Source organism: Corvus cornix, chromosome 3 (assembly GCF_000738735.6).
Source record: "Corvus cornix cornix isolate S_Up_H32 chromosome 3, ASM73873v5, whole genome shotgun sequence".
In the NCBI taxonomy this organism is placed as follows: domain Eukaryota; kingdom Metazoa; phylum Chordata; class Aves; order Passeriformes; family Corvidae; genus Corvus; species Corvus cornix.
The window spans coordinates 63,969,278-63,996,061 of NC_047056.1; the positions used below are offsets into that span (position 1 = coordinate 63,969,278).

A 26,784-nucleotide genomic window follows, 5' to 3' on the forward strand; every position below is an offset into this window, starting at 1 on the left:
GTTTCAGAGGAGGCTGGTTTTACCAGATCACTGACCAGCTGGATCTGTTTAAACTGTTTATACTCGTAGCATCTATTGATAATGCCTAACATGTTTACATCCACATCATCTGTATTGCTTCACGGGGTCTTTGGTAGTGCTGCAGGTTAGGAAGCGTTTAAGACAAGCTTTTTTTTTTTTTTTTTTTTTTTTTTTTTTTTTTTTTTTTTTTTTGTGTCTATCAAAATACCTATTAAATAGGAACGGAAACCAATAAGCTCTTCCTGTTTCAATCTAGTGATGGGCTAGCATCATGTAATTTACAGCTGACAAACTTTCCAGGACTGACAGGGTCTGGGTGTGAATATGTCCTTGGGCACAGTCAAAAAAACATGATTTAAGTCAGGGAAATGCAGTCATCTCTTTTAGGAGCTCATTCTACAGCCCCATGTTTCTGGAGCTATTATGCTAGAATAAGCTAAAATAAAATGGAGGACACTCAAATAGTTTCATAGAACTGAGGCAGATAACACATCTAGGTAGTGATTTCTCAGACATGACTTATGTTTCTGACCTTATTGTCTATGTTGACAGTAGAAATAAAAGTAATGTAAGGAGTACTCTGCATCATCAAAGGATTGGATTTTTTGGCAGAGAAATCCTCAAGGGCCATGCACCCCACCTCTGTCATCTGAATCCTCTGGCAGGTCTAACTGCAAATGGCTGGAGTGAACAGCATAAAAGACAAGACATCTTCAAGGAGGTTATGGTAAATCTGACTATTTGAATATTACAGTGCATTAAAAATGTATGTCAAGCTCAGAAGAATGCTCAGTCCTTCTAAATTTGGATTAGGAGTAAATAGAAATAAAAAATTCTACAGGAGGAAGATAAATCCTATTTTCTGCCCTATTTTGTTTAAATTCTTGAAAAGAGAGAAGTGGTAATCACGGAAGAATTACAAGAAGAATTAAAAGTAGTTCTGTCTCAGCAGAATAGAAACAGCCACCACCAAAACTGGAAGAGGTTTTGATCTGACATACTCAGAACTCTGGAATAACCAGACAAGGTAACTCCAGAACTCTTACATCTGACTTGAAAAATTCTACTCCCTATATCACTATTTTTTTTTTCTCTGTTTTAATCAATAACAAGCTGTAGAGAAAGTCTGAGGGAAAGGCAGCATGGTGATAGTGCACAGCTGAGCCAGGGTGCTACTGCTGAGTAACACAGGAGTGCTGCAGACAGATGTGGGAAATGTGGTTCTGGACCAGTGACACAAGTGCGTTGTTTAAAAATGATGGATTTCAGTGGGTGCGACAGGTACGCTCACATAACTTGTTCCGGTTCTCAAACTATTACTGTAGTTTCCACTTTAAACATGGAAATTGAATTTCTAAGTTGGGAAATAACCTTCAGTGTGTGCTCGCTGTATTTAAAACATCTTGAAATTACATGATATGCATATAGATTTTAGGCTGTCTGTAAATTTTCCTTCTAACTTTACTCTTTAAAAACATTTCAAATTACTGGGACAGGGTGGAGGCCTTAAGATGATTTGCCTTTTTTGCAAAATACTGCTACACAAAACATAAACAGAGTTTTAAAATAATTAACAGGATGAGAATTTGGGGTTTATATTTTAATTACCTTCAGAAATGTGTATTTTTGCATCTTTTCCAGTTTGAAATCAGTATCTAACATATTCTTCTACAAAGGCTGAGTGCTAGCATTGTATCACAGCTTATTTTGTGTCATCTGCAGACAAAACAAATGCTGCTGTAGGGATGCACTGGGAGAAAGCACATAAAGAACGAGATGAATGACACACAAAACTGTGATTACTTTGAAGTGTGTAATAAATGCAGACCACAGAAACAAATCTAGGTGGGAGAAAGGGCCTCTGGAATGTCTTTACCCTAAACATGCACACACATGCATTACCACCAAAAAAATCACTCAGAGAGCCTTGGCACTGAAGTACTAAATTATTTCAGTTGTGCAAGATGCCCCATGGGATATACCTGACAACCAGCCTGTCTAGGAGACACTACATTTTATCTCAGGGTGAGCCTTTCTCTGAATGCTTCAATGTCCATCCACCTTTCCAAGGGCATGATCCTCACAAAATGTTTGGAATGCCCTTCAGCTTGTACTGACAGACTAGGACAAGCCAGCTTAAATATGACTCATTGTTATTATTTAAGAAAAACTTCAAGGAGTCGTTCCGTGTGCTGGTGCTTGTGTAGTATCTCTCAGAGCTGTAAATCCACTTCCACTACCCTGTTTTTTCCCCATCTTTACTAATAAGAAGGGAAAGAATTTGGACTTAAAATAGCAAGCAAATTGAAAGTAGAAACTTCTTTGATAATTGCATGACCATTATATTTTGATTTTTCAAATAATAAAAGGAGTTGAACCACCTTACATTTAGAGTCCAATGCTGAAAAGCCAAGCACTGTATGACTTTATTAGGGATGGGGACCTAAAAGGTGAAGGAGAAGAGGCAATATGCTAAGTGTCAGCCTTATCAAAATCAGTACTTTTCTCCGATTGAGTTTGAAGAAATGAGGGTTTAATTCCAGAAATTGAAACTGACTGTCACTTGAGCAATTTGATTACATGAAGAAATGTAAACTAGATGCAATGATTTCATAATGTTAATTCTAAGTCATAAATAAAAATTGCTTGAAAAGTTATGTGACAGTATTTTAGTACTCTCATTTTTATAATAGTTTGCAAATAAATATACATTTTCTGAGACTCATGGCAAGATTTTTTCATGCTGAACATTACTTTGTTTCAGGAGTGGCAGAGACAATGCTTGTTTTTCCAGTTGTTGTGAGGGTATCTGAATGTGGCTCTATGGAATTTCGGTTCAAAGTAAATCCAGATGGATTAAAGAAAGGATGCTTCTGAAATGCAGAGTGACTGGGGAAAAATGAACAAGGGAGGAATGAGTTTGGATTATCAGATTGAAACTAAAGATATATACGGACATATGAAACAGTAAAAGACAATTAGAAAATGTATTTATACTAAATTAAAACTTTATTGACTAATGTTCTCCAGACAACATGATCCGACAAACTATGGTTGCATACATGCAATGAAGTTGAAGACAACAGTAGTTTAACATGGAATGTCAAACAAATTAATATAATGTATTAAATGAAACAATTTATCTGTGTTGCTGCAAAATGAAATCAAGCTATGTATTTCCTTGGTCAATCTGTGTTCAGCTAAGAGGCTATGTATTTGAAGAAACTGGTAGATTTCTTTAGCATATGTTTCAAATAAATTAGCTAGAATTGTACTCTTTAAAAATCCTTTCAACTTCACTTGCATTTCAAACATAATCTAACTGTAAACACTAAAGTTGCTAGAGCCATCTAGAAAGACCTAACTGTCAAACTCAGTGGACATTGCAGTTCAGTAAATATGAATATTTAGAACAAGAAAAATACCAGTTACTGCAAAAGCCATGTAGGCATATTTTATCATTAATCCAGCACAAAGCACTTCTTCTAAGTTTCTCACATAAAAGACTAAAGCTTGCTTACAGTACTACATCTTCTATCATTCAAGCATCATTATTACCTATCAGGGAGATTGGCTAGATGACCTAATGGGTCTTTTCCACCCCTAACTTCTACAAAAGAAAATCATTCATGCCAGCAAGAACATGGTTCGCTACATCTTGGGCTTGATCCTGCAGACTTTGTTGAGGCAAAACTCCCAACAACTTTAAAGAGTGATTTTCCAGAGCAAGACATCCAGGATTAGGCCCTTTAGATTTTTTTATTTTTAAAAGAGCATCCATTTAGGATACATGGAAAATATTTTATAGAATTAAAAAAATATAACGACATGTGCTTCACTTACATTGAAGGAACCAGAGAATGTAAACACCATAGTGGCCCACATGTTCACAATATCCATGAGAAAGTGTCAACTGCAAGTAACCTGTGTGCGTTTATTTGTCAGCCTATGCTTCTGAGGGTGTTTTGTGTATACCTTTACCTCCACATCCACACACATACGTACACTCTTAGTACACATAAAGGTGTGATAAAATTCACTAAAGGCAGTTGCTTGCTTGTCTTGATGCTTAAATCTGCAAGTGGCAGCAAACTGTGTTTTATATAATACTAAAGACACTCTACATGAGTAGCAGGACACAAGCATTGCTGTGGGCAAGACTGTGTCGTTGCGGGTTCCACCTGTGTGGAGCCGTCCTGTTTACGCACATCACAAAGTACACCTGCATGAAGGGCTGGAAGAGCAGGTGACTGAAGTATTCTTTGGTGGGCCATGCCTGAAATTTGAATTGAACGACTCAAAGACTGTAAGTTGTCCTCACAGGAGCCTTCCGACAACCCGGAGAACCACGTAGGAAAGTTTACCTTCAAAGTGCACTTTCTAAGAATGGAATGTTCTTGACAGGGAAATGATCAGAGGCAATCCTGGACTTTTTTGCATGTTGAATAGGAAAAATGTTTTCATCTTCAGGTAGCACTTCACCCTGACAAATGTGAGTTCAGTTATTATTGGGTTTTAGTATTACGGAAGATTCTTTAGAAACAAACATGATAGTACACACATACACATACACTCAGATATTTACAGCCTTTCTAGAAAAACAGCCCTTTACCTTAGTACTACCTATCTTTTTTCCTTTTTTTTAGTATTTAAATTCTTTAAACCAGCTACATTAAATATCAATGTGTACTGTACCACCCCACACCAACCCCACACCCCCCAAAGAACCAGCAAGTATTTTAAAAGTTTGTTTGCTTGTTTGTTTTACTTTTTTTTTTTTTAATGATTGTTAAAATCTCCTGCTTGAGACTGTTAAGTACCACCTCCACTGGAACAAGATCAGCACTGACGGCATCTTCCAATGCACGTCGTTTCATAGTTGAGCAAGTACTGGAGCAAGAAGCTTAGATCTCCAGGTCATCAGGTCGAGGCCTGCTGCTGGCTCGGCTGCTGGCTCTGCTGGGGGGCCTCTGGTCCACAATGGTGAGGGGCTGCAGCTCATGTCCTGACGCCAGTTTTTTCGTGTTCTGGTGCTCATCAGAGAAGTCGAAGGGCTGGGCGTGCGAGTTGGAGATGGTGCTACCAGCCTGCCCCATTCTGTTCTGCTCCGCGCTGTAGTTGGCCCAGTTTTGCTCGCTGGCTTGCTTATTGTAGTTACGACAGGAGGAATTGTTCCTGTCTCCAGTAACGAGCTTGTACCCTGGGGGAGACATGGGAGACAGAGGGGCAGTCGGTGATGAGCAGCCATTGTAATAAGCGTATTTGGGGGAGCCACAGTCCTTGGAAGGGCTCATGGCACCGCTGTGGGAGTAAGGGTCGGTTTTCCCTTTCACGCGATCCTTGACGCCCTTGAAGAACACGTAAAAAAGCTCAATGATGTTCAAGGCAAGAGACACCAAGGACACCACCAGCATGAAGAGGATGAAGATGGTTTTCTCAGTTGGACGGGAGAGGAAACAGTCCACTCTGTGTGGGCATGGGTCTCGCTCACAGGTGTAGATGGCATTCAGGCTAAACCCGTAAATGTACCACTGTATCAGCAAGAAAGCCACCTCGAAGACAGATTTAAACAGGATGCTGATGATATAAGTACGGAGCAGTCCCCCACGCATCTTCACTTTGCCATGCTCTTCGATCCCATACTTGAATTTCTTAATTTCTATTTGCTTGAGATGCATATCCACATTCACACCATCATTTGCGACTACCTTAAGCTCTTCTTCTCTTTTGTTCAGCTTCTCTTCTTTCCTCATTACGTAGAACACATGTGCCAGGTACAAAAGGGTAGGTACAGACACAAATATGATCTGCAGAACCCAAAAGCGTACGTGGGAGATGGGAAAGGACTTGTCATAGCAGACGTTCTCGCAACCAGGCTGTTGAGTGTTACACCGGAATGCAGACTGTTCATCTCCCCAAGCAGATTCTACCGCTGTTCCCAATAGCAAGATTCGGAAAATGAACAGGACAGACAGCCACACTTTCCCTCCTGCAGTAGAATAGGCTTGAACCTTGTCAAGAAGTTTTCCCAAGGCACTCCAATCACCCATCTTCACAGGATGCTAGCTAAACAAAGACACAAAGGAAAAAAAACAGCAAGGGTTAAGGAACAGCTTTAATACCTTTGATACACTAAATCACTGATCAATGCTAATAGAGCAGTGGTGTCACCTTTGTGATAATTAATGTGTTTTACATGATCTGAAGAGAAACTGGAGTTTTAGTTAGTCTGCAGGTGAAGTGGAAAGTTAGAGAAACTGAAAAGAGAAAGTAACATATAATGTCTCAGAGCACAATGGAAAAAGTTCCTAATTTCAGTCCAGTTTTCAAGAAGTCCATGACTACCCTCAGTGACCACTGTGGTTGGCTCAGCTTCCTTGGTGGCAGCCTCAGTTCAATGACCTACATCTGCCTCAGGTAGAAAACAGCTGTGACACACAGCTGAAGCAGGGCGTGGAACTAAGTAGTAGCACTGCCTAAATATTCTAGGAATATATGAAAGATTTCTCAGTTTCAGTGTGGATTTTATCATTCAATGTAATCTTTATGTTCACTCTTTCAGATAACAAAAAAGCAAACCACAGTATAACCTAAATACAATAGGTAACCTAAAGTTATTAGGGTCACATACACAAAATTCTACCTTTGCAAAATACACGCAGTTTTTCCTACACAGCAATATTAAACTGAGTTCTTGCCTATCACTTCATAGAGTGTAACACATTTAAGAGTATAGTTCCTAATGATGCCAAGTTTATACTCTACTCAACTTCAGAAAAAATGTTAGCTGTCTAAATTAAACTTGTACATTAGTATTTGTGTCACAAACATCAAAGTAAGAATTCTTTACCTATAGTTTTATGAAGGAACTGAAAATAGTAAATACATTAAACACAGCTAAGATCATGTTACCATATTGGAGGAACTGGTTTCCTGTTTATCTGTGATTTGTTTAATTCATTGGAGTTTCAGGTTTGTATTTGCATCTTTTTGTATTTAAATTCCTTCTTTGTTTTGAAAGGAAAAGATTTAGCAAGAAAAAAAAAGGTAAATAAGCTGTTTGTAAGGCGACTTCTGGCTTGCAGTTTGCATTCCAAGTGTTGAACACTGCAAGTTTAAACTGTCTTTCCTGACTTGAGTTTTAAAGTGCATGTTTCTGGACACAGGCAGCTTCTCAGGATATCTGGAAATATGCATGATGATATAAATTAAGAAATGAAATGGTTTGCTTGATGTTCTAGATTCCTAGGAAAAACAAATTTCACTATAGATTTTTATCAACTGGAGAATGGCAATCTTATAAAAACTTACATTTTAACTTGCCTCACATGAAAAAGCATGTGAAATCAGGAACTTAAAAGGAAAAATAATCATGAAGTTTCCCTTTTAATGGGAATGCTGCTGGGCATAGATATTTGTTCCATGGATGCTGAGTAATCCCTTCCTGGTATTAACAGTTTTGATAATGTCCAAATGATTTCCTCACCACTGCATCATGGACATATTCCCTAGAGAAGGTCCTTTATAGAAAAAGCGCTTTTTGGATAATTCACAAAATAGGAAATTTTAGCACCACGGAGACTTGCTTTTAAGAAGTGGTGAGTCACTGGAAACAGAAGATAATAAATCTGGCAAACTCAGACGTAACAATAGATGCCAAATAAAAACACACCATTCCTGCCACCGAGTCTGAGAGAGTAATGGGAGACGAGCGTTAAAAGTACTCGCTCTGATAGCTCTGAAATGCCAATTATCTTTGAACCCCTGAAAAATATCCCAGGGCCATTTCCTCCATCTGCCTAAACAGCTGGCTCTGAAGTTCACCCACTGCAGCCTGATGACCCTTCCTCATGTAATTAGCTCTCCTCATGAATAAAGCCCCATCAAAGGATCAAGCCTGCTTCAAACTTTTAAAACTGGAAGTCTCTTCTGGGAGGAGCACACAGAGCATGTTTGTCTCTGACACATCCTCTCAGCCATCCTCAGCTTTCATCTGTCCCAGAAAAAGTGAGTTTGTCTTTTTGGGCTGGGGCGGCAGAGAAGGAGTCAGGCAGAGAAGTGCAGAGGTCCCTGGAAAGGCTGGAATGAAATGTGACCACGTTCTTCCTCAGGCTGGGATTGTTAAAACAGAGAACAGCCTGTAACTATACAACATGTGAAGTTTGTTTTAAAGGAAAGCTATTTGCTTCATGTCCTAGAAGTGCAAGTGGACAGAAAGAACCTTTTTCAAGTAACAGCTTCTTGATTTAATTAGTCAGCTTTCCAGTGACTAGAAACTATTGGGTTAACAGACTTTCCTCAGACTCAACTCAGTACTTTTTTACTGTCTAAATGTTATTTCAGATTTAAAGCCTGATTAAGAAAACAGACGATATGTTATTTCTAGGCAGTTACGTGTTGTTTGTTTTCTAATTATGCTCCTCTCTGGTTCATTAATGCAATATGATTTACTTCAGTTTTGACCTACTTAATCCCACACCTGCAATATTTGGAGAATTTACTACCTATTTTTTAATTTGCTTCAGCATGCAAAATTGCTAAGTTTCATTTGAGTCCGCTGGCAATATAAACTCCAGGAGGAAACATTCCATGTTTGAATTACTCATACATAGTTCTGAAAAGCAACTTTTTAAAAAAAGAGATCAGTTACATACTAGCCTTTGCCAGCGATAAAAAACCCCACATCAATTCAAAACATTGTACTGTTAATCAGATAACCTTGTGGTGGCACAAATATATTATTCCTTTTCTTAAGTGGATTCCATTGCTTTATGAAACACAGTACTTCGCTTTGTTGTAGAGAAAATTCATTCACCGGATCTAACTTGTTTACTTTCAGGGCACTGAAAGACCAGTTTTATTAACTGATTACAAATCTGTTTACCAGGTAAAAAAAGAGGTTTTGTGTCAAACAGGTACTTAAGTATTCTAGCTTTGTAAGTAGCTTGAAATGGTTGGCAGATAACCTTTAAAATTAGCTCTTTAGCATTCTGGACTTTAGCTTGTTTTAACACCTCCAATTACCTTAAATGAGTCCACTGAATGACACAGGCTGGCCTGTTTGAATGATACAAATTCAGTACTTCAGGAATTTAAGGATATGGCTGATGATGAGTATGTGCGTTTCATGAGTTTCTATTGATTAATAATTTACAGGATCATAACCTTCTCTGAGGCAGAATAACGCTGGCCTAACATTAAAATATACCAGTCTTTAAAAGATGGATTTCTTTCAGGTCCTACTGTGTATGGGTAAAGACAGGAAAAAAATCCATAGACCAGCAGGAGATCTAACAGCATTCATCTGCATGGGTTTAGGATGACCACATATATAAGACATTTGATTTGTAAGCCACAATTAAGAAATTCTAGAACTATTTTTTATGGACGGCATTCATCATGTCATCTGGTTCATATTTTCCAGGAAGGATAATGCAAACTCAGTGCTGTGGTAATGTCCCAGGTCTGACTACAGTGTTAGAAGGTCAGATGCTAGTGGATGGAAGAGCAGTAAGGGTTAGAGTGGGTTCTAAAATGGGATGATGCAGCTGAAGTAATTGGGAAACCAGCCAAAGCTTTGGTTTTCCAACCTTTTCTATCTTTTTATTTGTGCTCACACACACATAGACTACAAAAGAGAAGGCTCTGGACCCTGAACATAAATCAGCTTGAGAATTTCCCAAAAGTAACGTGCATCACAGAAAAAGCAGTTGATGTACAACTCATTGGGTTTGGACCTGTTGGAATAGGGAAAGCTAGTTTTTCGAAATCTTACAAAAATAAATGAATGCCTTGCAGACATTCCCTTGAGAAGGTGTAGTTCATATATAGGTCTGCAGATGAGCTTCAGTTCATTTCATCCACTGGACAAAGGTTACGCACAAAATGGTCGCAGAAACTAGAATTTAAAGTGTCACAAGTGTGGTTTTTCCTTTGTCTGCCAGTACTGCTGATGGTCAGTCACTACCAGATCTACCCCATAACCTCTGGCTCTCCCATGCTGTACCCTCCCCACCTCATTTAACTATAAACAATATTTGCAAAAGCAATTGTAATCATTTTCTTAGACATTCTCTAGTTGTACAAGCCAGGTTTACCCTCTGTGTTAATGCCCAGATTCATCCTTCTCCTGACTCACTTTGGAATTAAGGGAAGGAATGCTGAATTCCCTGAGGGGGCCTCAGGCCCTCTAATGTTCCTGCTTGAGGATCTTGAAATCTGGATGTCTAAACACATAAATGGCACAAACAACAGCCCAGGTGCCTCTACATGAGGCAAATTCAGTGAGTAACATGGGAAGGAGATACCAGAGACTGGGGGAAAGAGAGCAACCTTTCTAGTGAAACAGATGCATTGCTCAATGTCCTCTAACCTTCCCCATGCCCACAGGAATCCTTGGCCTTGGTTCATCGCAGAGACAAATAAAAGTAATCTCTTGGGCTTGCATAACATGAGAGCTGAGATAACTTTAGAGTGTTGAATCTGTCTGTGCTCCTGTGTGTATAAGCATTCAGCTTCATGTCGCAAATGAAATCCCTTGTGTCCATCCCTCTCTTCCCTGTCCTGAACCCAGCCTGCTGCTCGCCTTTCTCCTGTTCAAATGCTTGTTAGGTATTGTGGGTCAGCACCAGTGTTTGGCTTTGAAGTTTCTGAAGGAAACACTTCAGTAAACATCCCAGAGTCTAGAGGCTTAAATTCTGCCGCGCAGTGTGCTGTCCAGATGTTAAAAATGGCAGGATGAAAGCTTTATGCAAGTCCTCTAACTCGTTCCCTATGCGCACACACACACGCGCGTGCACACAGGGCCGTCAGGCAAAAGGTGTCCATATCCCATTTTTGTCCTCATTATCAGGGTTTTTTGTCATAAGCATCATGTACAAAAATGAAAAAGAAATCCTCAGAGGAAATATGCTGCTTCATGAGGCTTGCTGGTTATCTCAAGGCAAAATATGAGGACACTTATAAGCACACAATATTGTTGTTCGTGTGTTACTCGATAAGATAGATTCTGTGCTTCGTCTGTCTTTCAGCTGAAGGCTCTTTTTTCTCCTTCCTCGTGCTGCTTTTTAACTACTGGCGAGCAGCAGGCAACAACTGTTACAAGGAATCACTCCAAGTCTCGCAACATAAAAAGGTTTTTAGTTCTCCAAGAGATGCTGCTCAAGTATTTTTTTCTCTGCATTTTGGCAATTTGGTCTTCAAGGTAACATACAGGGAATGTGTCATATAGGGATTATGTACAGTCCTTCCTAGACAACTTTCATTTATATCTACCCAAGGCTTTCACAGACATTGCCAACGTGGTAAGGCATATCATGATATCCCACATTCCTTCGCTAAAATCCCTCACTGAGGTTGCTAAAACAGAGTAACTATATACAAACCAGGTTAAAAATCCATAACCCATGTCTGGATTTTATCACATCTATTTTAAAAGAAAAGGGGAAAAAACCTATCAGGAAGACCACGTGAAAGTCACCACTTCAGAAGCTGCAGCATTTAATAAAGCATCTAATTAAGAACCTTGCTCTGCTCAAGCTATCAGGCATCAATCAGGATTTCCATATGAAAGCAAAACGTGTGGGGAAGGAATGGGACGCATTCAGGGCAAGATCTCCCTGTTACCAACTTCTGATGCAATTTTGGTACAACAGAGGAGAGCGAAGCGCACCTCGGCTTTCTCTTTAAAGGAGCTGTGTTAGTCCGAGAGCAGCGGAGGGGAGCGATCGCTTGCTGCAGCAACAAGTCTGCAGCTCAGTCCGGCACTAACAACTTCGGCGCAGTTCCTCCTTCGGCGGAACAAGGTTACAAGTTGCAAAAGTGTAGCACTTCTGGAAATGTATAGAAATATGACAAAAGGAAGCAAAGAATTCCTCCAAGCTGGAACTTAGCACTTTAAGAGAATGTACGCTGTTCAGTGATGTGTGTTTTTAAACGAGTTCAACCCTCAACGCAATAACACAGAATTCTTAGGGGGGGGGGGGGGGGGGAAGAAAAAAGAAAAGAAGTGTTTTCAGAAAAGAAAAAGGGATACACAAAATGATAAAAAAAGGAAAACTTTCAACTTACCCTTGCCGATCAGCAGTGAAAATGGATCAGTGTACTTCTTTGGAGGGTTAAACTAAAATGGAAGAGCACGCTCAGGCACTCAGACCTGTCTATTTAAACTTTAAAAGTCTACTGCTGTTTTGTATTTTTCATCCTTCCTTCCCCACTAATGAAAGAAAAGTGCTGATACCTCGTAAAAGTTTTTTCTAACTTGGAACACTGGGAGAGCTTATAACAAGTTTTCAAGCCTGTGACTGTGCGAGAGGAGGGGAGAGGGAGGGGAGGCAGCCCGGGAGGAGGGGCTCTGCGAGCTGAGGGAGGAGGAGGGGGCGGACTGGAGGCACAGGGAAAGACATGAAAGAGAGCGTGGAAATCCACTCTTGCTGATGTAACAAAAAAAAATGCATGGGCAGTAAGCAGCCAGCACCTGGCTGGCACGGTGACCGGATCTGGGCTCGCCTGAGACAGATGAGGCAAGCTGGCTCTCTGGTGTGCACCAGGAGTTTCACTGCAGGGAAAGGGATCAGTGGGTAACCAGTGTGGACATTCTGGATGCTGGGGCTGCTGTCTCCTAGCCACCACTCAGGAGAGGAAGCCCTCCCAAGCCCTCTCTACTCTTTTTGTTGTGAACACAGCCTTGTTTACTGAGGTCAATTTCCTTTACGTGCACACATGAAAGTACACACCAGGAGCAGCGTTTGTTTCCACAGTAGATACACATCACATATTTTTTTACTATTATTTGTGTGTGCATGTGTGCTTGTGTCCATCCCATGGGAGAAATGAAGGAATTATCTCACATTCCAGGAAACTCTTTCCAGGAAACTTCAGAAAATAAAGCATAGTACAGTGAATCAGGCTTCAATAGTGGGAAGAAATGTTCTTGATAATTTTTGAACATATTCTACAGAATAAAAGCATGCTTCAAAACTGATCTATACAATTGAAACAAAACTTGTTTGGCTTTGCTCCTGCCTAGACCCTGGTTAAATTCTCCTTGAAAAATGCCTTGTCTGTAGAACAGAGATTAATTTATTTCTCTGTGTTAAGCTCCTCACATATAGAATTCAAACGCCATCAGGAATTGGTCTTGTCCTTGTTCATGTCCTGGGGTATTAGCTGCTCTGTGGGACTTCTTAAGAGCTTCTCTAGACGTGTTCCTGGTCAGATAGTTCTCCATGAAGTTACACATTTGGGGTGGTACCAGGCTCATTGGGGTTTCAACTCATGTTATTCTCAAGAGCTATTTCTGGGCTCAGTAGCCCAGGATAAGTATTTTTTGCTCTTTGAAGGAGAGAAGTCCAGTAATGGTCATGGAGAGATTCCTAGATAAGGGTCCTCTTTACAGTTTCTTTTTGAAATACTGAAAGTTACATTCCACAACACAACCTAGATATTACTGCTTATTTTTCACAGCTCTTCCCTACTGCTTTTCACCCAGAACTCTCCAGAGAAGGAAGACAGGATCTTTGTAGAAATATACTCAGCAGGGAGCTTTGAAGCTAGGAACTAAACACACCCATCCTGGTTCTTGCTCGGGAGCAGTTAATAGCAGGCCACACTGCCTCCTGTGTGACAAACAGAGCTAGTACACTACAATGCACACCTTCCATTCCCCTTCTTCCACTTGCAGACAGAGACAATTGCTTTGCTTAGTTTCCTCTCTTTTCTTTGGTAGTGGCTGTTAGTTTTGACTTTTTTTTTTCTGTTGTTTTTACATTTGTCCAAGCCATATGGCAGAAAGAAACTTTGTTTTCTGAAGGTAGTTTTTAGGTTGCCTTTTCTCATCACATTAAGGGAGAAATGGGGCCTTGTGCCTCACAGGCTGTGGGCCCTTCTTCTTGAGAATGGATAAATTGTAATATACAAACGACAGTGCTTCACTGTCTTCATGACTGTGGTATAGACAGTGAGCAGAGTACACACAGGGCTCCTGCTACTGTCTGTAAAACACTGGTTATTTGGAGAAAAGTATAAAACCCTGTCAACGTAACTACGTGTGTCAATGCTGAGACATTGAGGACATTTGGGATGTTGTATATGTTGGTGCTGAAAAAATTGCCCCTTAGAAAGCAGAATTATGCCAGGAATAAACCCTTGAATTATAACATGCAAGAATACAAAGCTATCATTCCCTGTCAAAGCTGGCAAGATCACAGGGTCCAGCTTGCCTGATGTTGCAGTTTCCCATTATCTTCCAGTATAGGCTTTGTGATTTTGCAAACATTATGGTTTTGAAGGAAGTATAAAGTATTTCTCCACTTAAATTAAAAAAAAAAAAATACAACCAAACAAAAAACAGTATTTGTGAGAAACCCAGCAATCTTAAAATCCAGTTTGGAAAACTAAAATGTGTACGTTAGTAACAAGGGAAGAATAGTTTTGCAGCCAGATTAAGTGGAGGACTTAGTTTTGCTATGGCATTATCTACATGAAAAAGGGAAAGTTTTACAAGTCTCCACCACGACACTGTGCAGAATTAGGAAGGATTATTATTTGTCCCAATAAGAATTATTCGGAAAGGTCTCTTAGAGTTTGGAAATGTCTCCATGATCATATTTTGCATCCTATTACCAGAATATGTTCAGCTTCAGGTGATGCAATGATCTACCATTTCACAAGGTTACAAGAAAACCTCACATTCATTTGCCTTGCAATGGAAACCATTGTTTCAGATGGAGCAAATGTCCTCACACACAACCCCTCTTCAGCTGAAACTGTGTTCCACGGGAAAGCATGGGGGTGTCAGATCTGAGGTATTTGCAAATCTGTTCATAATTATGGACTAAGAGATGGGTAAGAAGATCACAGTTAGGTTTGAAGCCTTGCATTGTAGAAGACAGATTCTTTTCACATAAAAGAAATGAATATTTTGGGGCCTTGAACTCTCTGAGAACTCTCTTGCCATCCACTGAAATTTTGCATTTTGGAGCAAACAGCACTGTCTTGGCAGTGCAAGGACTCCAGAACACATTTGCCTTTGTTTTGGCAGGCTGCAGCGTAATCTGTAAAGACACAGTTGCACCACAACCCGGGTGCAATGCTGGAGCCCAGACTCTGTCAAGTGTATCTCCGGGGCTGAACCTCAGGATGACTTCCACAGTGCTTCTGTCTACTCTCTGCTGAATCTTCAGCTAAATCAGTGAAATTGTTCAGAGCCCACAGTACTGCTGCTGCTTTTCTATACAGACTTACCAAAGGGAACAAAAATTTGGATTATTTAGTATTTCCATCTTTTGGCACATATTTGTGGTTAATACAGAACTCAGTCCACTGTTTTCTTTGTATTTATTACCTGAACACAAGTGCAGCATTTTATAAAAAACCTTTTTTCCTCATATTTCCTCCAAATAATCTCTCAATAATATTTGAGCAACCTGATTCACTAGAAAAGCTGTAGTGAATGTTTCATTTGGAAGGCTATCCAGTCCTTTGACCATTACCAAATCTTCCATGGATACCAGTGGGGTTCATGGTCTACTTCCAATTAAGCATGTCTGTAGTTTGTGGAGCTCTTAAAACGAATCACATGCTTTCACTTGTTTTCAATTTGCTTGAAAAATTCACTTCCCGGTACTCCCATGCACAGCACTGTCCTCATCCTGTGCAATTTGGGAGAAGAATCCACAGACTGAGTAAAATGAGCTGTACATACGGTGAATGGAGATTAACATACACAGGCAGTGCAGATTTTCTTGGGTGCTTTCAAGGCAGCTGTGCAGTCACCCACATCCCTGGATGGCACATAAGCTTCAGCAGGTTTTCACTGATGTCCCTTCTCACGCATTTGGCTTTAAAGACAGACTTGTGAATAATGCGTGGCCCTGTTTCATGCCCTATGGAGGTAAAGCTTTTCAGAACATCCAAGGAACAATAATGTGGTATTTCATGATTACCTAAGCACATAAATGTGCAGACTAATGCTTTCTTTTAGCACCCAGTGGGGTTTTTTTTGCTTGTTTAAGGAATTTACATCACATAGAAATACAACTCAGCTTTGAAGTAGCTGACCACAGTGCTTGCACATCCTTTCAGCTGGGGTGACTCTGTTGGAGCCCACTGATGCACCCAGCGCACCCTTGAGTCTGTGAAACACAGCCGTACCCACCCCCTGCCCTGAGTTTCAAAGGGTCATTGCTTGTTCAAAACAGACAATTAAAGGCAATTGTCATCCTTCAGGGAGGTATCTGGTCCCACTTGGGTGGCACAGTGCACAGCCTATAAGAATATTTTCTATCATTTTAAGGATTAAAATAATAAAAAGAGGATAATCACAAGACTGTCACTTAGTGAGTTCACTTGCCATTCCTTGTTGAAACTGGTCTCTCAGATTCATTTAATTCACAGCTAGAATTTTCCCCCAGGGGAAAAGGATGCTTAGTCAGCGTAAGATAGATTCTACTCTTACTGCCTGAAAAAGAAAATAATTGCTGTTTTAAAAGACACCCTGCTGGAATAAAACATCAAGACTGAAGCACTTAAAATGAAAGTGGGAAGTTCTCTATGACAGACGCCATTGCGTCAGAGCCCACCCTAGAGAATGGTCACCATTCTCCAGAAATATATTGCACTGTTGTACAGTCATCTGTCTACAATCTCAGAGTGTTTTATAAATATTATCATAGAAGAAGTTACGTTATAGTAACTTCTTTTACGGACTTGGAAAGTTTGTCATGGAGAATATCAGCAGCTCTTCTGAGTCACAGACAGATAATGGCTCAACCAGAATTAGAAGCAAAATTTCTTGATGTCAGGGTCCATCCTTTAAGACCCAAATTATTCTGATTTTTTCTCTAGTTGCATTTTGGAATATCGGCTAGCAGTGCAAACAACTAAGTGGGAATTTCCTTTTAAAATTTATAAGGATCACAGAGAAGGAAAGTAAAGTGTTCAAAGCTTGGGGTGATTGTTTCCTTTCTGTTCTTTGTGCTGGTCAGTGCTTGCCACTTCGTACCACTAAGGTCTCACCACAACTTCATGGAGATACTCAGGTTGCTCCCTTTCACATGCTACCTTTAGAAATATGAATTCACTCCTGTATCACTGATGGAGAAAGAGAGAAGGATAATACATGAAGGCTCAGATGCTCTTCAGCTGTGCCAAGAAACTTCTAAACCTCATTACAGACAGCTTAACACCAGAAAAGTTGGTCTTAAAAGGATTTATCCCAACACTGTAACTGATTCCAATCAATATGTCCTCTGAACAAGTTGCCCCTCAAGAAAGACTCTAGAAAAGTATTCAAAGAAAGATTGAAGTATGAGTTCCCAGATCCTTATGAATTTGGCTCCACCTTCTGTACACAGTGAAAATAAACATGAATTATATTGGATCTTGAATGCCAGGTAATCTTTTTGTTTATTTTTCATTTCACATTCAAAAATCCAACACTGAGATGGTCTTACAGTATTTTGTGAGCTTTTGTTTCTCTATATTGATGGTGGTGGGGCTTCCAAGTCCTTTGGTCCCAAAGGATGGGAGATTTTTAAAACAGGTATGGCCATTTCATGTTTTCAAACCATAGAGTAACATAGAGTGAAAGTAATATTGTCTTTCACAAAACTGTCTTTAATTTCTTCAGGAGGTCTGGAAATGAATGAATATATTAACAGTGGAAGAAAAGAAAATTTCTGAATATGTATTGACATTGTCTGGTACTTAGTCTTATGGGTAATCTCACAGAAGGCAATAAATCTGCACACATGAAGTATTATCCAGCAATACAAATAAAGGCTGTACAACCAAACTACAAAACAGCAATCTCTACAAATGAAAGAAAACCAGAGTAAGTAACTCCCCAAAATTACTACCCAGCTGAAAATACTTTTGTACTTTTATTGATGAAAAAAAAAATTCTTTATTACCAAACAAAAAAAAAATCAGCTGTGCAATAATCATTGTCCTTTGGGTATTTACAATAAGTGAGCTGTTTTGACATAATTCTAATATTTTTATCCAGGATTTACAAGCAGCAACTGCCTTTCTGTGGAAGTCTTAGAAATCTTGTAGAGATTGGTGAGTTTTCCACATGTGGCTGAACTGAGGGACAGAAAGTTTGGCTACTTTCAGAAGAGCAAAGAGGAAATGGGTGAGTTCTCTTCTCCTCAAGAAACTGTTCCTTTTTAATCCTGTTGTCAGAATTTACTCAAGTTTTGTTTAATTTTGATTTTTGATCTTATTTAAATAATTCCATATTCACTCACCATTTGAGTAAATTTACTAATGTGAGGCACTATGTTTTACTAACAGAACAATATTTTTGCATTTGGCTAGGCAATATCATTGGTTACAGTCAATTAAACTGAGGTGATTCAATATTTAAATAAGCATTGAAGTCTAACTAAAAAGGACTTTTTATCTATAACATCAAAATGAACATTTTTTTATTGTCAGTCTACACATTGATATTTAGAAAAAAAGTCCCTGTTTTAGATCAATTCCTACATAGAAAGAAACTAGAATAAATTATTTATAAGCTCTCTTATTACGTCATGCATTTGAATAAAATGTGTTTAATCACGTTATAAATGTAACTGTTCGGGGATTTTTTATTCTTCACAAGATTAGAGAATGCTTTTTGGGCAGCCTTTTCCTGTAGATACAATTATTTTTAGATTGACGTGTGGGTTCATTCACATTTCACTGTGTGACTGCTCACTCACCTGCAGACAGCCTATGCTGGTCAGTTTAGTCTTCTCTCCACACGACTGCCAAAGAAACCAAGGTTTATCTTTCCTCTCACTTTAAGAGGGGCTTTACCTGCAGAAAAGAGAAATTTAATGTCATCTAAGAGAATGGGCCTGCAGTACACTATTTCAAAAAATTTCTGAAAAACAGAGGCAGAGTCGAGTGAGATGTTCCTGTCTGAAAGGCAGAGGTGCACTCACTGGGGTTCTTGATAGCACCACAGGGGTGTTTGAGGACATGAACATTTCAAGGTTTCCCACTCATTCCCCCTACACCACTCTGTTGCCATTTGCTGTACAGCTGCATATATGTTGGTCAGAATCACTTGAGTAGCATAACTGCCTCTTTCTTTTGGCAGCCTGCAGGATTAACAGTGTTGTAGACATGAAAGGGTCTGCAAAGAACTAAACGTCAAGGAATTCTACATAAAAGCAAGTAAAAATTATTAATAGGGTTTACTGCTGGTAAAAACACAAAGTGATTTAAAATATACTACTAATTAAGGGGTTCCCATAAGAAAAGCTTTGGGAAAACAACTGGAAAATTAATCTACTGAAATTAGCAGTTTCTGTTATAAGATTTTCCCAGAAGGGGATCTTCTAGTATAATCCATGAGTCATTTTCTTAGGCAGTAAAAAACATCAAGTCCAGAAATCTGCTTTGAATTTAAATGTGTGTACATTCATTTATTTAATTTCCCATAAATTTTTAGATTAACTGAACTGAAAAAAAGAAATGTAGTCAGGTTACGCAGTGTATCAGTAATTTAATGACACATACAAATGATGCATAAAGAACATAAGAATCCCTGACTCTACAATTTAGGCTGGGAACTGCTCATTAGTTATTGCCAGCACTGTTCAGCAAACATGAACATAGGTGCATAAGGGAAAACATCACATAATAGATAACAATAGCTTTCAGCTATAAAATTTTAATACAAATACATCGTATCAAAAGCATGCTAAAAGCATGTTCAATAATGTGAGAAAAATGAGTTGTAATGTACTGAGCATTAAACTAAGGGTGATCTTTTACATGTCAAATTTGAATTGTAAAACCCAGCAGCTTTACAACTTTCTGAGGCTGCATTCAAAATAAACAACTCTCAAATACCTGCCCTAAAAACTAACACTGGTGTATAATCCAAAAGCACCGTTCTTGCACACTTGATCACAATAAAACCCCAAATGGGTACTAATAATCTCAGACTTTTCCATATGTACAGGATATTTTTAGAAGATGGAATGTAAGAATTAAATAAGTATTTTCACAACCAAGGTTATATCTGGCAAATTATTATGTCTAAAATCTAAGTGAAAGTTGGCAGACAATGCCTGTAAGGTGTTATTTCCTATGAAAAAAAATTGTCCTTATATAAATCCATTTTAACGGTGACTTAGTGTTAGCAGTGAGGATGAGAATGAATACAGAATTTAGGTCCTAGTACAGACATGGAGAACTGAGGCACACAATTGCTGGTCCAGCTGCCTTTCTTCAGTGATTACCAAACTCTGGAAAAGCACAGATTCCTGCAGAGCTCAGGAAGCACCTGTGGTGCTCAATACGCTCCACAGCCACCCCACACTGTGCTGCCCAGAGCCCATTCCCATCCTTGCTCTGGCCAGAAACCCCAAAATACTGGAGGTGGTCCCACTGCCCTCCCCAGAGAGGCCCCATTTCACCCCATATTATCTGAAGCAGCCCAGGATGAGCTGCCATGTGGAGTTCCTCACATCATCCTGTTTTCCTGGATGAGGCTACTTGTGATTCTGCTTCTGCTGCTGCTGCTGAGATTTTTGATAATTATTTAGTGATCAGAACACTTGGTCCCAAAGTGGTAAACTTGCTTGCAAGCCTTGCTGAGACTGTAAAGTTCAAAACAATTATCTTTAGCTTTCAAAGGCACTGCTCTAACTATAAAAACTGAGAACAACTGAAGAAAAACTGATGCATCCTTTATTCCTGTTTAGAAAGCTGCATTATTTTGCAAAAATATGGCACCGAGGGCTATGGTTTAGCAGTGGACTTGCCAGTGCTGGATTTATGGTTGGACTCAATAAAGGTCTCTTCCAACCTTAATAATTCTATGGGGTTGGAACTAGATGATTTTTATGGTCCCTCCCAACCCAAACCATTCTATGATTATATGAAAAAAAATTGAAAAGTTCAACAACCTGAGAAATAATTGAGAAAAAATACTTTTTTTTCTTAACATCTTTTTCAAAAATAACCCTAAAGATGGGATAAGTATCCATAACATAGTGTTAAAGAAAGTACATTTATTTCTGTCAATTTCAGATGATCACAGCACAAGTAGATAAAATGTACATGAGTCTGGGAACCCCTTTGGCCACCCACTGCACACTATTCTATGGAAATTGTGAGTGGCTATTACATTTTGGATTAACTTCTTTATTTGGATGAACTTCTTTATTCACTGTTTATACTCCTCTGAGTAAATTATTTTTCTTAAACCTGGAAAGCAGTCATGGGTATGAAGCCAGTTAAGCTGATATCTGTAGAAGATACTGCTGAAAATGTTTACTGATAAAGGAAGATCCTGCTGATCAGCCAACTAAGCCAGAAAATGAGGGCTAATCTTTGGTACAGGACAGGGACACACATACTATAAACTACAAGTTAAAAGCTAAAACAGAAGTAAAATCTCTTTGGATTACTTCATGAATGACTATATAAAACACAGATCCTTTTATGAATTCATGTAGAGTCAAGTGATACTGAAGCACTTGCACATTTTTTTTTTTGCTTTTCCATGGGACATAAGTAGCTCTTCGTTACTTATTCAACTTTTGTTCCCTGCCCTCAATATCATTTGATTTCAAGAAGGAATTCTACATCAAGAACAAATAGGGTCTCTACCAGCCTTTGAAATGGAAATGTAGAAGTCTCAGTGTGAAAAAGTCCTTGATATGCAATCTGCTTGACCCACAGACTGCATCTGAGAAGTGCATGTGTCAGGACCCCTGGTGCTATATATACCGCCACAAAACAGCTCAGTTCTACCACTGGTCTCTGCTGTAACAACACATCGTGAGTTTTAAAATAAGTGTTTTGCTCTGCTGGTGTAGATATGTGCAGATTTATTATAAGACAGGCAACTGAGAATTGAGTATGTATTGCATGCAATTATTCTGAATACTCATGACATCTAGGGAAACATATTAAGGCAATAATACACACTTAAAAATGTGTGAAATGTCTTTTGGCTCCTTTGTAAACTCCTGAGAGCTGGGAAAAGAATATAGCTTCTTTTGTCCTATAAATTGTCACAAGGAAGGTTTATTCCCATAAAACTATGATTGATTGTATTCAACTCAGGGATGAAAACAAAAGCAACAAAAGTATGAACAAAAATGATAGCATCATTGACTTTTTTTTCCGCTTGAACAGACTAAAGATATTCAGGAAAGAAGCATAGCGAGGATCTTTGCGGATCAAATCCATAAAAGGGATCCTTACACCACAGGACTGATCAGTGTGGCCACACGGATGATCACCACAAACACAACCTATTCAAATTCCTGTTTCAGCTTAGAAAGATGTTTTCCTTACACAGACTGAGGCACCAAGCAGCTTCATGCCCTCAAGACAAGCATGCCCCTCAGCAGTCACAGCAGGAAGCAATTAATGACTTCTCAGAAAATGAGGTGCCTCCAGACATGGCAGTTGCTGACTTGGAGCTTCCAGGCTATTACAGCAGGACAGAAAGACCTAAAACATAATTCAGCACCAGAAACATTGTGTGTCTTTAAACAAAAAATCTTTGACTTAATTCCAAATGTTATGCTGAGGCATAACCTTTCTTTCTGTCCCTGTTAATTACTGGCTTTACGACAAGCTCATATTTCTAAGTAGCTCTGCAGACCAAGGTTGCAGAGAGATATTAGACACAATTTTCGCATTGTGCCAAGAAGAATAACTGCTGCTGGGCAAAAAGCCCGAAGGACTGTTTTGACATCCCAATCCTAACCAGGGTTTGAAGTTTTGGTGTCTAGAAAGAAGTATAATCTGCCAACACAGCACATTAACCTCGAAGACATTGAAGGACATAACATATGAATTTTTGTATTGTCTCTATTCAGATTTGCCCTACATCTAAATACAAAAGAAGCTCTATACTTAGGAAAAAAAATACATGAAACCACAATGAAACGACCAAAATAAAGATTTTTTTGAATATTAAAAAGTTTTATTGATGTCTATATTATGATACTAAATAATTTAAAGATGGAAATTTTTATTTTATGCGAAACTAAGATTTCGAACAAGAAGGAGGCAGAAGTTTGGCCGGGGACCCGGGGCCAGGCAGGAAACGTCCGCGTTTCCCGCAGGTCCCGCCAGGGGGCGGTGCGAGACAGGGGAGACCTCCGGCCCGTCCGCGCCGCTGGAGCGGGGCTGGATCGGGACAGGGGGCAGTGGGGGGGCTGGATCAAGGATGGGCGGGAGCGAGGCAGGTTAGAGGCCAAAGGAAGGCTGTAGACCGGTGGCAGCAGTGATTCCCCTCCATGGGATGCCGCTTCCTTATCAGAAAGGCATTCCGCAGCCTTTCTGTTCAATGATTCCTGATACCTTCAGCACACTATACATATCCTGATGTATACACTTTAAAAAATATATATTAAAGAATACACTTTTTTTTTTGTTTGTTCAGTTCAGGAATGCACGGATTGAGTAAATGTTAAAAAAAGTTTCACTCAGATATCAGGAGTCTGTTCACTATAGCCATTCTTCTCTTAGTTCAGGAATAAATATCTGAGAATTAGAAACTACTGAGTTCTGAAGGGTTTCCATCTGAAAGTAATGATTCTTGAAATACATTTCAAAGTCTTTTATATCATGGTCTATAATATAAACTTGTCGTAACATTTTCAGACTTTGACAAACTGATCAACAATATTTTCTTTCATTCTGTTTTTCCAGTAAAAGAAAAGTTGATGGAATGCTTGCTTCGCTATCTATCAGCTTGGATCATCTACAAAATCAACCAGCTTTCAACAAATACAGTGCATCTCACAAAGTTAGTCCTTGTTTTTAACTCGTGTACCAGGACTTCTGCATGTCATAAATCACAAAATAAGATGAGTTGGAAAGGACCCTCAAGGATCATCAAGTCCAACTCCCAACCCTGAACAGCACCAATCCCAAGAGTCACACCATGTGCCAGAGAGCATTGTCCAAACACTTCTTGAGCTCTGTGAGGCTTGGTGTGACCACTTCCCTGGGGAGCCTGTTCCAGTGCCCAACCACCCTCTGGGTGAAGAACCTTTTCCTGATATCCAACCTAAACCTCCCCTGACACAACTCAAATCCATTCTTTTCGGTCCTGCCACTGGTTACCACAGAGAAGAGATCAGTGCCTGCCCTTCCTCTTCCCCTCACGAGGAAGTTGTAACTGCAATGAGGTCTCCCCTCAGTCTCCTTTTCTCCAGGCTGAACAGACCAAGTGACCTCAGCCACTCTTCATATGGCTTCCCCTCAAGGATGCTCTCTAATGGTTTAATCTCTTTTTTGTATTGTGGCACCCAAAACTGCCCCCAGCACTTGAGGTGAGGCCATCCCAGTGCAGAGCAGAGTGGGAGAACCCCTCCCTTGCCTAGCTGGTGTTGCTGTGCCTGATGCACCCCAGGACACACTTACAATTTACATGGTGTAGTGATTTGAGTAGTACCCCAGGGTTTTCAAGGTCTATTAGTACAACTAATTAATTGTCATTAATTGTCTTCTTTGTTCTTTTCTGACATTCATATTACTCTATTAAAATGTTCTGGTTCTTCTGGGAACAATATGTTGCATGCTTTTGTCAATAAACCTACAACACAGACAGTTTTCATTAAAAGTGTCAGTGAGCTGCACATGAAGTGAGTGATTACTTGTAATTGATTTGGTCAATTCCTTCTGGAAAATACGTTAGAGCAATTGTTTTAACAACAATTTCAATTTCAGAGACTGTATGTCAATCCTTAGTGCTTTTCTCTGGAGATTATGTTTACCTGCAGAAACAAAAAGAGTACCTAGATCGCTTGAGATCTAATTATCTCTAGAAGCATTGAAATTGCTTTACAGTAAGTTAATAGAAAAAAGTGTCAACTAGTAATGATACCTGAGGACATGTTCCCATCTGATGCTGATGTTGTTGTTATCACTCACTTCTAGAAAGTCACTGTATGTGCTTGGGAGAAAAAACCAAAACAAGCTCTGCAAGGTAAATAACCTTGGGTAATATGTGGAGTCACTGGGAAATGTAAGCAGCAGGAGTTCAAATGCTTTCTTACTGCTCTTTATAGGATAATCAAAGCACAGGAGGCCCTCCACTTGTACTGTAGATACAAGTTAATGTTGGGGTAAATAAATTAACAAAAAGTCAAGAATTCCACCAAAAAAATTAAGACTTCCATTAATCTTAAGTTGTTGTAGAAGTCATGCAATAGTAAATTATAACCATAGTAAACAGAATATCTAATTAATTTAGACATTTGCCATATTTACATGGTATTTCCAGGCACAGTTTGATAATTACAAAAGTATCCATTGCTCAAAACTATCCATTTAAATATTTACATTAATGTATTTTAGGAATGTCTCGGGAATGCTCCTGTAACATGTAATTCTAACTCTTATTTCCAACATGAGTTATTTGTACACTACAATTGTGGTTGCTATATTGATTGACTTCTTAAACCCACAAAGGACCTTCCAGAACATGTGTACTCCGCTTGTTCACCCCTAAAAAAAAGACATGTACATACCCATATTAATTTGTTTCTAATATTTGACTTTCAGCAAAAATCACTGATAATAAGACTTATCCTGTATGACTGTCCTGAAGGAAATGTAAACTACAGCAGGAGATAGTAGACAGAACAGTGCAATCTAAACTCCAAGCCAGTAATACAAATAGAAATGAACGATAATGGTAAAGTTTGTGATTCTCTTGTTTGCCTGATTATTTGGTTTGGTGCAGGGAAGGTGAGAAAATACAAAAAATGAAAATAAAAGGTAGAAAGATGCTCTTGAATGAAGGAAAATATTTTCCAACTGCCAGGGAATGGAAACTTCCTTTCGTTCTCAGTCTTTGTATGGCCTGAGTTGTTTATAACTAACTGGGACACAAACCCTCAAAAGACAACAGTTCTGACACAGCAAAACCATAAATGATAGGACATAATGAAAGCTATTTCCAGCTCTAAATCTTCTGATTTTGCATTTCAACAACTGGGGTCTTCTCCTTCATTGTATTGGGGAGAGCTGACATATAGGAAAATCAAAGATGTCCACTTCTTGTGTCCTCTTTGAAGGCTGTGAAGATCAATCTCAATGAAGTGAACAGTACAAAGAGATATCGCCACAGGCGTGGGTGATTTTTAAACCTCAAATCAAAGAAGATGAAACAATCTGAAAAAGAAACATATCACATAGAAATGAAAACTCCTTATTGAAAGCCATGCACTGCGTGATGGGTATGCACAAACTTATTCAATCTTGCTACAGACATTTCTAGTAAACTCTCTTTAGAAGATATATTTGATAATTTGCAGTAGCTGGAAGGAACTCTCAACATGGAGTTGCTCTTAACAGTGGTGCATCCTTCACAAGTGTAAGGGTTTTTTACGGAAGAAAAATGCACATGGGTCTGTACAAAATATTAGTGGTATAAAAGAGATAGTGATATGATTAATGTTTCAATATGGGTTATGCTTTATATATGTAATCTGATTTGTTCTTGAAACAACCTCATTGAGACATTTGTTTTACCGTGATCATTACACTGACATAGATTTTCAATTTGCCTTTTCAGTTTGGGTGTTTGTCTTTTTACCTTGTTTTATATTTGCTTTCATAATAAGCAGTGTGCCCTGCTCAGTTTTAAGAACTTTCCTGCATTAACAAAGTTCTCAAAATCAGATTTAGTACTGAAATAACTTAGACTTTAAATCACAGCACAGGGTGGAGCAAACAATGGATAAATGTAGGAAATGGGAATTATCTCAGTTGTAAGGGCTTACT

General features: G+C 39.1%; 1 protein-coding gene across 2 annotated transcripts; it reads right to left on the minus strand.

Annotated features, from left to right (window-relative positions):
• Positions 1 to 3,007: 3,007 nt before the first annotated feature.
• On the minus strand, positions 3,008 to 12,333 carry GJA1 (gap junction protein alpha 1). 2 transcript variants are annotated; one of them, XM_010402325.4, is made up of 2 exons: positions 12,091 to 12,333; positions 3,008 to 6,087 (listed from the first exon to the last, which is right to left on the minus strand). In XM_010402325.4, the coding sequence occupies exon 2, from the start codon at positions 6,069 to 6,071 to the stop codon at positions 4,926 to 4,928; it is 1,146 nt and encodes a 381-aa protein (XP_010400627.1). In that variant the 5' UTR covers positions 6,072 to 6,087; positions 12,091 to 12,333; the 3' UTR covers positions 3,008 to 4,925. The 2 variants fall into 2 exon arrangements, with proteins under 2 accessions (XP_010400627.1, XP_010400635.1); XM_010402333.4 differs by having other exon boundaries at positions 3,008 to 6,083; positions 12,091 to 12,330.
• Between the last annotated feature and the right edge of the window lie 14,451 nt (positions 12,334 to 26,784).